General features: G+C 37.8%; 1 protein-coding gene across 3 annotated transcripts in view; it reads right to left on the bottom strand.

Annotated features, from left to right (window-relative positions):
• Positions 1-7,774, bottom strand: part of LOC133987135 (paired box protein Pax-7-like) — a 59,835-nt gene extending 52,061 nt beyond the window's left edge. For 2 of the 3 annotated variants that reach the window (XM_062426384.1, XM_062426385.1), the window contains exons 1-4: positions 7,690-7,774; positions 6,496-6,731; positions 5,905-6,049; positions 5,583-5,711 (exon numbers count right to left, since the gene is read on the bottom strand). In XM_062426384.1, the coding sequence (XP_062282368.1) occupies positions 5,583-5,711; positions 5,905-6,049; positions 6,496-6,731; positions 7,690-7,774 (595 nt within the window). The remainder of the gene's footprint in view (positions 1-5,582; positions 5,712-5,904; positions 6,050-6,495; positions 6,732-7,689) is intronic. The other variant, XM_062426386.1, reaches the window with a different exon arrangement.
• Between the last annotated feature and the right edge of the window lie 4,575 nt (positions 7,775-12,349).

Genomic DNA, 12,349 nt, shown 5'->3' with positions numbered 1-12,349 from the left:
CTTTGCTATTTCAAACCCTTGGAATAATATATTGTATCTATGTTAAGTGCCTTTAGAATAACAGCATGTGAGTGATACACATGCAGCATCAAAGTGGAGCTGCACAGCTGTAGTACATGAGCTCTCCAACTCACCCAGGGCTCAATTAAAGACCGACCGAAGAGCTGACATTTTATTAATTGGTTGTTGCAATATTGTCTGCACTATGTGTTGTGATTGCTCTTTTTGCCATTGTCCTATGTGTATCCTTTGCAAATGGGCTGTTAATGGGACGCCTGAGGCTTCTGACTGCCCTCAACCCCATTTTGCCTGTTTGCTCTTTGTGCACTGCTCCTCTTTTGTTGGCTGATCAGCTTCCCATTGGGTCGCCAGACAAGATTCTTGGCATTTGTCGGCGAAATGAAAGGAGGATTAAGGGATGGCTACTGAACACTCCATGGCAAAGAAGTGGGCTGCTATTCTCCTATTCAAAGCCCCCCTCCCAGCTCAGCAGCTCCCCTTTATATATATTTGTTTTCTCAAAGACATCATTGAGGAGTCCAAAGTGCTACAAGAAATAAAGGAAAATCAACAAGTAGGTCAACCCCGACAAAAATGCTAATGGCTGCTGAAAAAGAGAAGGAACACTACAATGAGCAGCATTCTCAGTTGTAATTACAGAACAGACTTGTGATTTGTGATGTTTTAATGATGTAAAGCTTTATAATTCATTTATTCATTATAATTTCACATGGGGCTGCAATTAAGAATTATTTAATTAGACAAATCTATCAATTACTTTACTGATTAATCACTTTCAGTCCATAAAATATATTTAAAAAGAAAAATGTCCATTAATGTGATATCTGTTTGTTAGCCAATGTTCATATCTGATAGGCAAACAGCAAATGTCTGGTCTTTTTATTTTATAAATGATTATTTCTGATATTACTCATATGAACGGTTTAGTCTGATGTTATGCATAACATCAGTTCTATATGTGATTTTGCGTTAATTTGCCATATTGTGATACATCAATATTAGAAAGTACCTTTATTAAATGTGTAGGAATCTCTGTCTCAGCAGACAGGACAGGTGGGGAAGGATCTGGACAGACTGGACAGATGAGATGTGGAGCACAAGGTAATAATAGCTTTTAATAAAGTGTAGCTACTCATTTTAGGATGTAATGCTTATTTTAAATAATATGATACACATGTTTTAATGTATGTATAAGGAACTGATATGGTATGCAATGTCTGAAAAACATGTGATACAAATTCTGGCATTTACACTTCAAGTGAAACATTCAAATTTCGTATGTGTAGATCATGTGACATTTTATATGTGAAATGTGTCACATGTGTTCTGTACTTTTGAATTGATTATTTTATATAATACAGAAAGTTGAAACCCTCATACTTCTCTACATTAATTAACTCATTAATTAATGGTCTCATTAATTGTGAGTTATTAGTCAATAGTTGCAGCTCTTCTGCTGACATAATGTTAAAAGCACTTTTATTACACACATGATAATATAAAACATTTGACCTTATATTGTTCTAGGGTGGTGACTCCTTTGTGTTATTTTCTCCTATGATATTTCCTGTGTGTGTCTTCTATTACTTTGTCTTATCTTGTTGCTCTGTGCTGCTACACTGACCCACTTTCCTCACAGGGATCAGTGTGATCTTCTAATGCCGTCCCTGCCAGCCTCATGCAACCATTAACCCTTCATTTTATATAAGCACAGGGAGAAAGAAATTACTCTAAATTCATATTTTGTCATGCTGAAGAATTATTTATAGTAAGGACATGATCAATGATAACTAGATTGATTGATAAATTAACTATTATCTAAATAGGAACTTTTAGGGTGGGCCTCCATGACGACGTATACCATGAGATGATATAAATGTGTCTATGGTAAACTATAATATTCCTATAATATTTCTGCTTGTATCAGGTCATTGTGAGCAGTGTAGAAAAACAGTGACTGATTTATAACAATGTTGGATTTTTATGTTTTGCATCACTGGATAAGCTTCTGGATTTTTCTAAAAAATGTAATATAGGTTATAACAATACATATTATGATATTAGACTATTAAATGGCATATGATGTGATAGAGGATGTTACCCATATCGTCCATCCCAGGTGTTTTTTTAATGTCTCAGAAACAAGTTTTAAGTTTAGACTTTATTGATCTCACAGCAGCACAATGATTAACAGTACAGCAGGTTAAAAAGCAGGAATAAAAAAACCTTTACTCTTTAGGTTTGATTTGCACTATATGATGCAATGGTATGGTTAATATGACTAATATCAATATATTTGTGTTGGTTTTGTTAATAGATCTGTAACACATTAGATATTAGCTCTTGTTATTTGTTATTATAGCCTGCTGGCTGTTTTATGGCTTTATGTCTTAAATCTCCACATTTAAATCTAATTTTGAATATTTAAAAACCTACCCAGAGACAGAAACTATTATTATTCCAACTAAGAAAATAAAATAAATACCTTTCTTCCTGCTGTGTGACACACAAGAGGCCAGGACTAGGGCTGCACTTTATATTTATATTAAAAACACATTCATCATATTTAATTTGAATGATTGGTTTAGTCATTTTATGTCTAAGTCAGACAAACATCCATCTGCAGTTTTGTGTGATTTCTTTAAACTGCTCCATTTAAAGAGAGGAGAGCAGCAGATTGGATATATTGGAGTCAAGAAACATTTTTCTTTTTTTTAGTTGATGAATGCCTCCATCATCCATCATATCATAGCAGAAGAGTGCATTTTAACTTAATTATCAGGATGACAATAATAATTATCTTTATTAGAGTTGCTACGCTACCATTCCTCTGTGTGACACGCTGGCTTCCAGGCCCCCCTTGTGTGTTTTTTTTATATGTCCCTTAAAAATGTGAATTTTTGGTGTGAGGCAGCGAGGGGGAAAGGGGAGGTTAATCCCAGTTTAATACACTGATACACAGCCCAGGACCGAGGCTGTGATGATTGTGTTATCTCCAGCCAACATTTGGGTCTCCCTCAATTTCAACCCGGCAAAATAGCTGGGAGAAAGTGCAGATGGAGTGGAGTAAGTGCGGATGCCCGGGGAAAAGTGTTATTAATAGCTGCAATAGAACTTCCCACAGCCTGTGCGCTCTGTAAAGCTGCTTCTCGTCACTTCCACTGGATTTGTTTGATGCACTCTCTCCATCCTCACTGTCGACCTTTTTTTTCTTTCAGCCAGGCTTACTCTGGAAATTGCCACTGTTTTTTTCCCCCCTTTTTTTGCCCACAGTGGGTTATGCATATCTTAGGGAAACAGGATATTGACTAAATACAGCCTTAAACTGCAGATGAAAAGACTGTGCATCAGTCAGTGTTAATGGACAGCTCATCACTGCTGTCCAGCAGCAGCCACAGAGGTTACCTGCCCTGCCTATTACCCCTGTCCTCATCTTATAGAATGTCTTCTCCACATGTGGAGGCCTAAAATATATCAACACAATTTATAATATATTTGCAGTGTATTCTGAAAAATATCATACATATGTAATTTGTTTGATTCTGTACACAACATCTATTGCACATCTGTCTGTCCTGGCAGAAGGATCATTCCTCTGCTGCTCTTCCTCAGTTTATAACATTTTTCTCCAGTTTTTCTATATTCAAATAGGGAGTCTAATGTTATAAATTGTACAGACTGTAAAGCCCGCTGAGGAAAATGTGTGATTTGTTTTTATTAAGCTATATAAATAAAATTGACAATCAGCGATTTAAAGAACATTCAGATTATTTTCCATCTTGTCATATCTATATTTTCCACACATTAACTGAATAAATAAAAATAAGCGATTTATATTTGATCATATTTTTTCATATTGTTGAAGACAAATAAAAAGTATACATTTGTAAGAAAATTAAACAATTTAAATATATATTTTGTATTGTTTTAATGTGTTTTTATGAAGCATTTTGTGACTGTGGTTTTAGACTCATTTGCATGTGTATGCAGCGTGACACATACTGTACATCTGTGACAAACAAAAGCTCATCTGATGAAAAATCACCATAAATGTTGCTCATCCATGCTTGTCTCAGTCACACGGTCACACCTCTGTCATTCAGCCTATAACACCACTCACTTTCACTCAGATGCAGTCGATGTGCCAACAAAAACAAACCCATAAAAACAAATGAAATTAATTTTATTTTTTTTAAAACGCAATCTAAACAACATGAGAGGAGGCCATAAAATCTCATGAATTTGCGCCGCGGGCTCCACACCACGAAGTGAGCCGCTGAAAGATGAAAGTGAAAAGAAATAAAAGGCTCAATTTAATCTGCTTTAAAGCCCTTCAACAGAACGCATGTGCCTGGAACTGTGAGAGTGAGGGCTGATAGGGGATAAATATATTTCTTACCATGCCTTTGAGCTATTACACCCCTCTCCAACACAGACGCCTATTCAACAGACACCGGTTTCATTAGCAGCTGTAATAGGCTAAGTCTTCAAATGATTAAATGCCAGGCCCGGATGACAGAAAGACACAAGTCAGGCTGATCTTTTGAAGAATGTGAAAAGGAGGATGGTTGATAGAGCTTTGGATGGAAAAAAAACGTCACCAGTCGAACCAGTGGTCAGCTACACTCCTTTAAGTCTAATTAACGGACAGCTGATCGTGTTCTAAAATGCTCCAAGCAAAGACAAACAGTCTGGAGGTTATTCTACAGCCTCTGTTCTGTAAGTCACTATCCTAATGAAGACTGAGCTTACATGTACAGTTTGTCCTCAGCAAACAAAACAAATAAAAAAATATATAGCCTACTTTAAAAAGTTGTGTTCACTGTTGCAAACATTTATTAAAAATATATAATCGATAAGCTTCAGGGTTTTACATATATATAGAAATGCCACTTTTCATGCTTAATCATTAATGTTAAAGAAATGATAGCATCGGCCTGTTATGTATTAAATACGTTGTTTTGCTCCTTTAAATTATTGAGGTTATTTTGTGCAGATTTCCATCAAATCTTACATTAAAACGTTCAATTTTGCATGTTTCACGCTTCAAATATTTTTTCTCCCGCTGGCTTTCAATCCTTTAAATTTCATCTATTTTAATATCTTCGGGCTTTCTCATTCGTCTTTTTCATCCTGCATTTTTTTGTAAACTGTCGAGCTCGGAGCCTCCAAAGCAAATCAAATCTTTGTTGTCCACACAGCTCCCCAACAGGCCGCTGTGAAGATGTGGCCCCTAGCCGCTGGATGTGAGCGGGGTCCCTGTCGGGGCCCCGCCTGTAATTGATATTGACTGGGCACATCCGTCATCTGTCAGCATCGCTTTCAAGGAAGCGTTTAAGCAGCCCCACAGGAGCCCGATCCACGCTCCCATCATAAATAATTAAGCGGCTCCTGTGTCTGCTGGGAACACAGCTTAAAGGAGCAAAAACCGAAGCGACAAAACGCCCACTTAGGCCCAATTTGTAGACAATTCATCAAGTAGTAGACTGTAGTCCAACCAGCTGTCCACACAGTTCTGAACTGCTCAACCCAGCCTGGCTGTGAGTTCTCCTCTGGCCTACCTTTGTCGCCGAGGATGCCGTCGATGCTGTGTTTGGTTTTCTTTTCTCCGTCGTCGTCCTTCTTCTCACACTCGTCCTCCTCGTCCTTTTTTCCAAATCGCGCACGAAGTACACGGCTGATCGAACTCACTGCAAACAGAAAGGCGGCTTCAGTAAAAGGCCTGATACAAACAATAAATCATTATTAATAATAATAAAAAATAATTCCTATGACCTTCATCCCGCCCCCTCTAACGGGACTCTATTTCTAACACTGTTTGTCCCTTCTATTTATTTCACTTGGATGTAAAATATATATATATATGAATGAAATGCAGCTTACCAGAGGAGGCCTCACCTGAAGGGACTGTGCTTCTGTCACACACACCGTCCTTCAGCAGCTTATCCCGGATCTCCCAGCTGAACATGCCGGGGTTGTCCCGCTTATACTCCTCTATCCGCTTCTCCACGTCCGGCGTGGCTACCTGCTGCAGGTGGGACAGGAGCAAGGAAACGCGTGGTGAACACAGGCTGCTGGGATGTTTGATGCCGGAAACGGCTTCCCCCCCCCCAAAAAAAGCAGCAAAGTTCATATAAGCAAGAAAAATAATTCATTCAAAACTGTCATCAGACTATAGGCCTAAATAAATAGGCCCCACACAAATACAAACTGTCATTTATTTTCATTAGTCCACTTCATAATTTATTATAACTATTATTATTATTATCATCCTGTTATTAGTGTTGTTGTTGTTATCATTGCTGTCCTTGTTGTTATTAGTCCCATTATTATCATAAGGATATAATTGTTATTGTTAATATTATTGTCATTGTTGCTGTTGTTGTTATTATAACTAGAACCATTATTAGGCCTAATGTTGTTGTTGTTGTTGTTATTATTATTATTATCATTATTGTTGTGGTTTCCTCTCACCCTGGGCTTGCTGCCTCCTATTGCTCCGGGCCGGATGGAGCCGGTCTCCTGGTAGCGGCAGAGGATCTTGGAGACACAGCCGTGAGAGACCCGCAGCTGTCGGGAGATGACGCAGGGCCGGATCCCGTGGTGAGCCATCTCCACTATCTTGTGTCGGATGTGATTGGGCAGCGGCCGGCCGTTAATGAACACCCCGCCGAGCTGGTTGACCCGTCCCTGTCCCAGAGGAGTGGACACTGCGGACGACACAAGGCCACACTCAGATGGAGCTCTATTACTTTTAACATTTACTCATAACGAACAGTGAGAGGAGAAACAGTCGCGTTTAAATGTTGTGTTGCCACTGTGTATAATTCATAAAAATGTTACCATAGGATAGATTAAGGCCCCATAACTCTATTCTAATTTCCACACATTAAACTGAACTGTAGAAAACGAACGCGGTTGTTCAACAGATTGACATTAACGTGATGGCTCTTCACAGCTCCGTCCCACCCTGAAGAGGAGGTGAAGAGCTCCGTCTGTCCGTCTTCATTATTCACCATCACGCTGTCCAAACACTGATGTAATCCTCTGCTTCTCTCCAATGTTTTCTATTTCATTTAAATTTCCAGGCGCAGGACACTTGAGGAAATCCCACATCTTTGCCTAATAGACTGTCTGGATTTTTTTTCCCCTGGTGTTTAGATTCTTTTTAAATGAGTTGGCAAAATGGTAACTTAATGATGAATAAATGAAGCGCACCTGGTGTGTATAGGCCTGCACCTGCTTCTCCAGCTTAAACATCCTTTAGCCTTTTAATATTTAGGCCAATAAAATAATACAATAACTTGTTATTATTAGGAAACATTTTAGTAAGCCAACAAAAACATTTTTAATATGTGGAAAAAGTTGTTTTAATGCGAGTCATTCATGGTAAAAATAAAAAATAAATAAAAATAAAGTGTGTTGTTTAGTGGAGGCCCGGGCTATTTGTCAAGCTAAAACTCCTCCATTTTTTTATGTTAAGCCTAGCATATTTTACATTTTTCAAATTGAGTTTGAAGTTGTGAGTATCCTTAAATCCTCAAAAAATATTAAAAAAAATAAAAAGCTCTTCTCTCCGAGTGTAAAGGGCCCGGCAGGCTGCTGGGCGGGTGTTGTGGAGCAGTGTTCCCCCTGCTGCTGCTGCTGCTGCTGCTGGCTGAATCCTACCTTCCAGAGGGAATCCTGTACGGGGATAGTTCTGTCCGGGAGCGGGGCGCATCATTCGCGGTACCGTTCCTGGCAAAGACGACATTATACACGGTTAAAAAAAACCAAGGTAGAAAAAGAAAAGAAAAAAAAAACACATGGACAAGTTTAGCTTTCCAGTTCAAGTAAAGACTTGTTGGTCACGAGTGTTTTGAAGGGTGGAAAATGTCTGTCGGTCCGGTGTGTGTGTCGGAGGAGAAAAAAAAGAGATTAAAAATCAACATGAAAGCTCTCAGAGCAGCCAAGCTAGCAGAGCTCGTGGAGCAGGTTGAGATGAAATTCGGCGGCAAAGTGCAACGCTGTGTGTGGAGCGGCGGGAGTCCTTACACTGTTAATGTGTTGACAATATGGAGCTGCTCTGTGTCTGACATGAGCTTATTTAACAGGGGTGCAGGCTGGACCGCTTTGACGGTATCCCGGACAAGTCTGGACCAGGCGGGCTCGAGAAGGGGGGACGGGTCGCGAGCAACGATAGGTTCGTTGGAGCTTTCTCTTATTCGACAGGGAAAAGCTCCAACAAGTTTCAACAGCCAATGAAAGCGAAGGGATAAAGATGCGCACGCGCACGCGCTCTCACACACACACACGCACACACAATGCCTCCACAGCAGCCCTGCACTTTACACCGTGAGGACACACTATAAACACCTGTCCTATTTCATGAAATAAACAGCCGCTGATGACTGTGGCAGAGAGGGATGTGCTGCTGTTCTTATGATGTGCAGTGATTCTTTTTCGTTATTAGACTATCTACAGCAGTGGCGATTTTAGACCCTTTTTAGGAGTGCTCAAGCACCTCAAAATTTGATCTCAGCACCCCTAAAAAATAAATAAATTATCATTGTATTATACATCTTTAATTATTTTTGCAAGCCTGTCTGTTAGAGATGGGAAAAAACAATTATGCTACAGGTTCAAATGGTTTTATTAACAGCTTTAATGTACTTTGGATAGTTCTGTCATTAATATTGTGTTTCCCTCAGGGTTCATTAACTATCTTAAAGGCCTCTCTGTAGGAAATCTGTGATTGTTTATTCAGAATTATTATTATTATTATTATTATTATTATACACTATAGTAGACCACTCTACTATGTATTAATATTTTTATCCAGTGAAATGAGAAATTTAGCAGGGGGTTTGAACACTTGCAGGGCATTGTACGTCACTTTCTCATTAGGAGCTGAGCCCCCCTAAAGTTCTGATCCTAGAATCGCCCCTGATCTACAGCCAGAGACGAACAAAGAAATAATGCAATGCAGTATCAAATAAAAACAGAAATGATGCAGTAATACAGTGCAATCTAATATTCATTCATTCATTTTCCTACAGTTTAACTTTGTTTTATTTACAACAGTCTCTTCAACAGTACCTCTTACTGTCTAGCTGTCAAAATCTAGATGATCTGGCCGATCCAGATGGTTCTGTTATACTGTGGGGGAGATTTTGCTGGCATGGTGTGGGTCCACTTGTCCCCATAGGGAAGGGTCACTGCAAATCAATACAAGGTTGTTTTGAGTGATCATCTGTATCCTTTGATGAAGTGTCTGGAGTGGTCTCTTCCAGGATGACAATGCCGCCATCCATAAGACATGAGGGGTCACTGAATGGTTTAATGAGTATGAAAATGATGTGAATCATATGATATGGACTTTGCAGATCTTAATCCAATTGTTAGACAGCGCTCTCCACCACCACCAGCATCAAAACACCAAATGAGGGAATATCTTTTAGAAGAATTCTGTTCATCCCTCCAGTAGAGTTCAAGACTGTAGAAGCAATAACAAGGACCACTGAACATGTTGTGGTGTCACATATATATAATGGTTGTATATTCTTATTGTTTTACTATTTTTTCTATTTTTGTGTAACTTGCTTTTTTTTCTTTTGAAGAACCATTGTGACTCTCCTCCCCCACTAAACCTACGCTCCTGTTTTGTTACTGTACTGTAACTCTATGTATGTGTTTGATCTTTATTTTGTATATTTTGAGTAAATAACACTGAATTACAAAGAAATGCAGGAGAGGACCAAATAGTAGGAATATCTTACATTAATAAAATGCAAATGGGAATATTTGAAAAATTAAAAATGTCTTACAATATAAAAATAATGCAAAATAGTTGTACTGTAAATATGGTTGAAAACTGTAAATATCCTACAATGATTCAATATGATACAATTAAATAATAAGGTGTTTCTGTTATTTTGTACAATGATCTGTTGAATATTTTTTTATAATAAAAAAAACATGTTACACAGCATCATACACTAAATCAAACATATTATCTGCCCAACACATTCACACATGAACACACCTGATTTATGCTATTTTAAAATTAATATTATGTCCTTTTTATATATTATGGCTCATATTTTACACAAATATATTAAAATGTAGTATTTTCTTTTTTTCTTTAAAAAAAAAAAAAAAAAAAGCTCTGGCTTTAATCCTCACATGACTCCATACGCAGCAGACGTGCTCAGCTCACTGGGTGTGTCCAAAATGATTCTGAGTTATTTATGAAACTAAAGTACTTCAATGTAATTATGGGATTAAGGGAGACACTCCTTTCAAAATCAAGTGATAACCTAAAAGATATACATGTCATCAGTTAAAAAACAGTGTATCAGTGTATTAATGAGGTTTAGACCAGAGGAGTGTGACAAAGCTCTTGTATGTTTTATGGAAAATGATGTTTCCACTATTATGACAGACACCAGCACTGCACACAGAAGACTATTGACCAGACAATAATATTTAATAGAGCACAACATACATTACAATCTAAAGTGAATATAAAAATATATAAACATGAAAGAAAAACATCATACAGTCATGTATCACCACACTCAAATAAGATGATATAATTACATTACATTGATATCAAATATGTTCTTAATTTTCTTTTAAAACCAGCTTTTCCCTTAATGTCATGAACCTCACCTGGAAGATTGTTCCAAAACGCAACTGACCTATAAAATACTGACAACTTCATAGAGTCAGACTTCGGTAGTGGTAGAGTAATCAGTCCACTATTCGCCCCTCGAGTGTTATAAGAATGAGTATTTGAGCAGTAAATTATATTATTATAAAAAAATGTAGGAGTCTGAGTATTAATTATTCTATGCAAGTATATTAGTACATTAGCAGAAAGTCTGTCCTTGACTCTCAACCAGGTGAGACGTTCATGCATTTCTGCAACACTAGTTCACACTAGTTGGAGAACAACCAAGAACTAGTGTTGCAGCTTTGTTTTGAGCCACTTGTAATGTGTTTAAAAGACTATTAGATGCAGCAGACCATACAACTGAACAGTAATCAAGAGGACATAAAAACCAATGAACAAACTACTGGATGAAACAACTGTGAGTTGAGAAACGGAGCACATTCACGCGTTATGGCAACAGCTCTACCCATTTTGGCAACAACTGTAATGATGTTCCAAGTTGCATTTTACATTGCTCACTGCTGCACAGTCCTTCTTTGTATGTGTTGGAACTTGAGATTTATTCTCATACAGTAAAATGTATAGATTGTCAAAGTGTTTCTTTCCAACATCAATCTCATCTCATCAATACCAGCTTTGTCTGTGTGTCATCTCACACAGTGTTTCTTTCACTAGTCCTCCTTAAAAGTTTAAATATCATTATTTGATTGATTTCTATTTATTTTGCTTGTACAGTCAAAATGAATCAATGTCAGAAGAGATTGTAAAGATGAAAACCTACTCGCATGCTGTTATCTCGTTCCTAAATATTTCTTTCATTTTACATAGATATGACAACTTTTTGACCACAAATGGCCTTCTTCAAGTAAATGAAGGTGAAGACATGAGCATCATTTGTGATGACGTGGCGCACATTGTCCGTAACTGATCATCTCCATGTAATGAGCATATGTCCAATTATTCAGTTACTAAGAATGATTACATGAATGAGGTAAATATCACCTCAATTTTACATTAAAGGAGATTAAAGTGACACACACAAGAGCAAAAATGAATAATATCCTTATAACGCTGTCATATTCATGTTTCCAGCTGACAAATCAAGGTCAAACATACAAAATCAGGCATGCATGCTTATAATTTGTTGGCTCAAAACATTTAATTTCATTGCTGAGAGTATCAACTTTATTCTATTCACTTCCACTGTATTCGGGTGAATGCAAAACCTGAACAAATAAAACCTCTAGTGGGAAGTGAGGAAAATATGTTCTTGTTCTTTTACCTCTATCTAGAACTATTTACTGTATTTATATTAGATGCTGCAAAATAGTGAGTATAGCGACTGGTGAGTGATGTGGAAGTACTGCTGAGGCTGTGTGGTGTATAAACTGAGCCTACAGTGGGACACTTCTGTGCCTTGAAGTTAATGTTTCGCTTTTATTTCCAGATAAATGCAATGAAAGAGGAGACTCCAGATAAAGACCACAGACACGGCACAGTGGACCCATAACCCTAAACACAAAGACCCTTTTAGTGTTTTATCTTCTGCTTTCATGTCTCTGACAGAAAATCTCTCACGTTCACAAATATTGTTTAAGACTGAATAGACCTCAGCCACAGTGAGTGAAGTACATTAACAGGAGTGAGACTGTGATGTTAGAATGTATAGTG

This window comes from Scomber scombrus, chromosome 10, assembly GCF_963691925.1.
Source record: "Scomber scombrus chromosome 10, fScoSco1.1, whole genome shotgun sequence".
Classification (NCBI taxonomy): Eukaryota; Metazoa; Chordata; class Actinopteri; order Scombriformes; family Scombridae; genus Scomber; species Scomber scombrus.
This window is presented reverse-complemented; position numbering and strand designations above follow the sequence as displayed.